The 2868-nt window shown below is 41.8% G+C and overlaps 1 protein-coding gene across 1 annotated transcript in view; it reads right to left on the bottom strand.

Moving 5' to 3' along the window:
- Nucleotides 1-2868, bottom strand: part of HNRNPM (heterogeneous nuclear ribonucleoprotein M) — a gene marked incomplete at its 5' end in the record, with an annotated part of 34689 nt that overhangs the window by 26708 nt on the left and 5113 nt on the right. Inside the window, 2 exons of the mRNA XM_019513185.1 lie at nucleotides 1668-1739; nucleotides 2563-2607. Of these exons, the coding sequence (XP_019368730.1) occupies nucleotides 1668-1739; nucleotides 2563-2607 (117 nt within the window). The remainder of the gene's footprint in view (nucleotides 1-1667; nucleotides 1740-2562; nucleotides 2608-2868) is intronic.

Raw genomic sequence — 2868 nt, 5'->3', positions numbered from 1 at the left:
CCATGGTCCTCCATTCCTGCAGCCCCCGGCCACTAAGAAGTTAGAAATTTAAACTGTCCCCAAGGTGTCTTGTCTCCAAGACAAGGCATTCTACTTCTGAAATATCAAGAGTATTCTAGCTTCTTTCCTGGAGGATCCTAACAACACATTTAGGAAGATCTGCATGTAGTTACAAACTAGCTTGAGCTACAGCTCCTTCCCTCTAAATTCTGGCTGACCTCCTCATCCCAATTGAAGTTAGGTGGTATATTATCCTTATTCTAGATTGTCCTACAACCAGGCTAAGATTTTTCCAGAGTTTAGAGTTCGTGTTCCTAAGAAAACTGGTAAAAAAAAAAAAAAAGGCTCTGGACATTTTAGGATGATTATATACCAAAAAAGCAGCAATCAGCAAACAGCCAAAAAGGATGCTCAGCTTCCTGTATTTTAAACTGCAGTCCCAAATGTATATAAAAATATTGCCTAAAGCACAAGTTCTCAGTTACCAGGATACACACTTGCACACGTATTTCTTTGCAATTGTGAAATGACTTTGTGAAAAGTCTGTGAATAGTCTATTTTAACGTCTGTGCAGAGAAACTCACAGTGATGAAATAAAAAAAAAAAAAAATAATCCAGGCTGCAAATCCAAATTCCAATGAATGAGTGATTTGTACAGTATTCTTATAATAGCAACTACTAAGTGTTGCCCCATTATGGTCTGGTCAGAAAGGTGAAGTCTCATCTAAGAAGATGCCTTCATCTACTAGAAGTCAAGTTACATCAAATGAACAAGTGAAGCCTCATGCCCTAGCCAGCCATTTTCTGGAAAGCTAACAACTAGAGGTGCACAGATACATTAGTCCATATTGCAATCAGCACTGATGAACAGGAAAATTGACGTTATTGGCAGCTTGGAGAGCAGTGCTGGGGGGGCAGGTGTTTTGGGGGGGGGGGGGGTGCAGACTGAGGCCCCCATGGTGAGGTAGGAAGTAGGGGTAGGGCTGCACTTAGGGTGGGTGGTGATGGTACTGGGAGGGGGGCTACAGGATGGGCTAGAACCACTCCAAAGCCCCCACTCCACCCCCAGCACAGCCCCAGCCCAAACACCCTGCCAGGAAAGGCCTGGTGCCGCACCCAGCCCACAGCAGCATCCCACCCTTACCCCATGCACAGATCCAGGGGACACATGCCCCATAACGCTTTCCCTGCAGGTGTGTGCAGCAGCAGGAGCCACCTCCCCCCCCCCCCAATGAGCTGCTTGAGGTTCAATCCCAGGCCCTGCCCCAACTCCCTCCCTCACTATGAGGGCCTCAATCTGCCCCTCCCTTCCCTCCCAACAGACTAACCAACCAGACACTGCTCTCTAAGTTGCCAGGCCTGCATATGGGCAATGGATCAGTACTGGCCAATACGGTTAATAAGTCAGCCTTCAGTATTGGCCCCCAAAAAAATCTTTAAATTGGTACACCCCTACTAGCAACCCAGTAAGTTTCCTGAAAGCATTAAACACAGTATTTAGTTTCTAGAACATTTTTTTTTAAAAACAGTACTTCCTAACTAGGAGATGGCAATTCAGAAAGACTCAAGACCTTATAACACTTCAATAAGTAATTTCTGAAAATTTTAAACAGAGATATCCTGTCTATTGTACAGACTGGTTATCTATAATGTAGGTAATTTCTCACCACTCATTCTGCCCATGTTCATTCCAGATGGAAAGCGACCCAGGTTTTCCATTCCAAAAGGACCCTCCATTCCTGAAATAAATTATCTTTTTAATACAAGTAAAAATTAAAAACTGAATTCCAAAATAAACCACTACAGTGGATCAGGATGAGTTACACTAGGTCTACTCTTTCATAATACTGGCAGGAATATTCTAGGGAAATTTGCCACATGCAGAATGACATCCCAGAAAGATGTAATTTGGAAGGTGGGGGCTACTTCAGAGAGTCAGAATTGGTATACATTAAGGGTATAGACAGATTTTACAATTGTAGCACTATCAAGTGATAATAAGCTGTTATGATGCAACTATTACATCCACATACTCCTGTAGGGACACAACTTAAAATTGCCATAACCTTAGCCCAGAGTTAGCTGATCTGCATCATTATAGAAAAAAGTAAACTTAACAAGAACAAAGCGGCTGTGAGAGCTCATGCACAAGTTTCCCATACCACTTTTTACAGCGGTTACAAGTTGCAAGGACTTCTTTAGACTTCCTTAGACTATGGACAAAATATAAAGCTGAACTGCCCTAGCCTGCAGTTTCAGTTTCGCTTCTGCATGGAATTTGGCCAGAAGTCCACAGCTAGCACTATTCACTTCTGTAAACAATGCCGCAGTTGTAAGTACTTAGCATCTTGTGCTTTACTTATGGAGCTAGCCCTCCTGGGAGAACAATGTCAATCAGCACTACAGTGACTTTTCTAAAACTTGTGTAGCTTATCATGTTTGGAAATAATGTTAAATTTAAATGCAATGATCCCAAGTGACTCTTGTCTGTTTAATGGGAAACAGACTAATAAATAGACCAAGAAAACTGTGTACTTCAAAGCTAGATGCACAGCAACGTACCTCCCATTTTATTCATTCCAAAGCCCATGCCTTCCATTCCCATTCCTTAAAATAAAAAGGGGGGGGGGGGGAAATTATATAGACAGAATTATTGTATACATGCAATTAATAATCAGATCAGGTCGCTAAGCATACGATATTCCTCTACAGAAAAAGGCAACTGTTAAACTCTTAAGCCAAAATAAAAGAAAAGTAATCAATGAGCAGACAAGCTGTTATACGAGAACTGAGGAGAAGACTGCAAGACTCCTTTTTAAGAGGAAGCCCAACCAGCAGAAAGAAAAAAAAAAAAAAAAAAAAAATCAA

This window comes from Gavialis gangeticus, unplaced genomic scaffold (genome assembly GCF_001723915.1).
Source record: "Gavialis gangeticus isolate Ggan-Ray unplaced genomic scaffold, GavGan_comp1, whole genome shotgun sequence".
Classification (NCBI taxonomy): Eukaryota; Metazoa; Chordata; order Crocodylia; family Gavialidae; genus Gavialis; species Gavialis gangeticus.
Note: the sequence above shows the minus strand (reverse complement) of the source record. Positions and strands in the feature narration are given on the sequence as shown.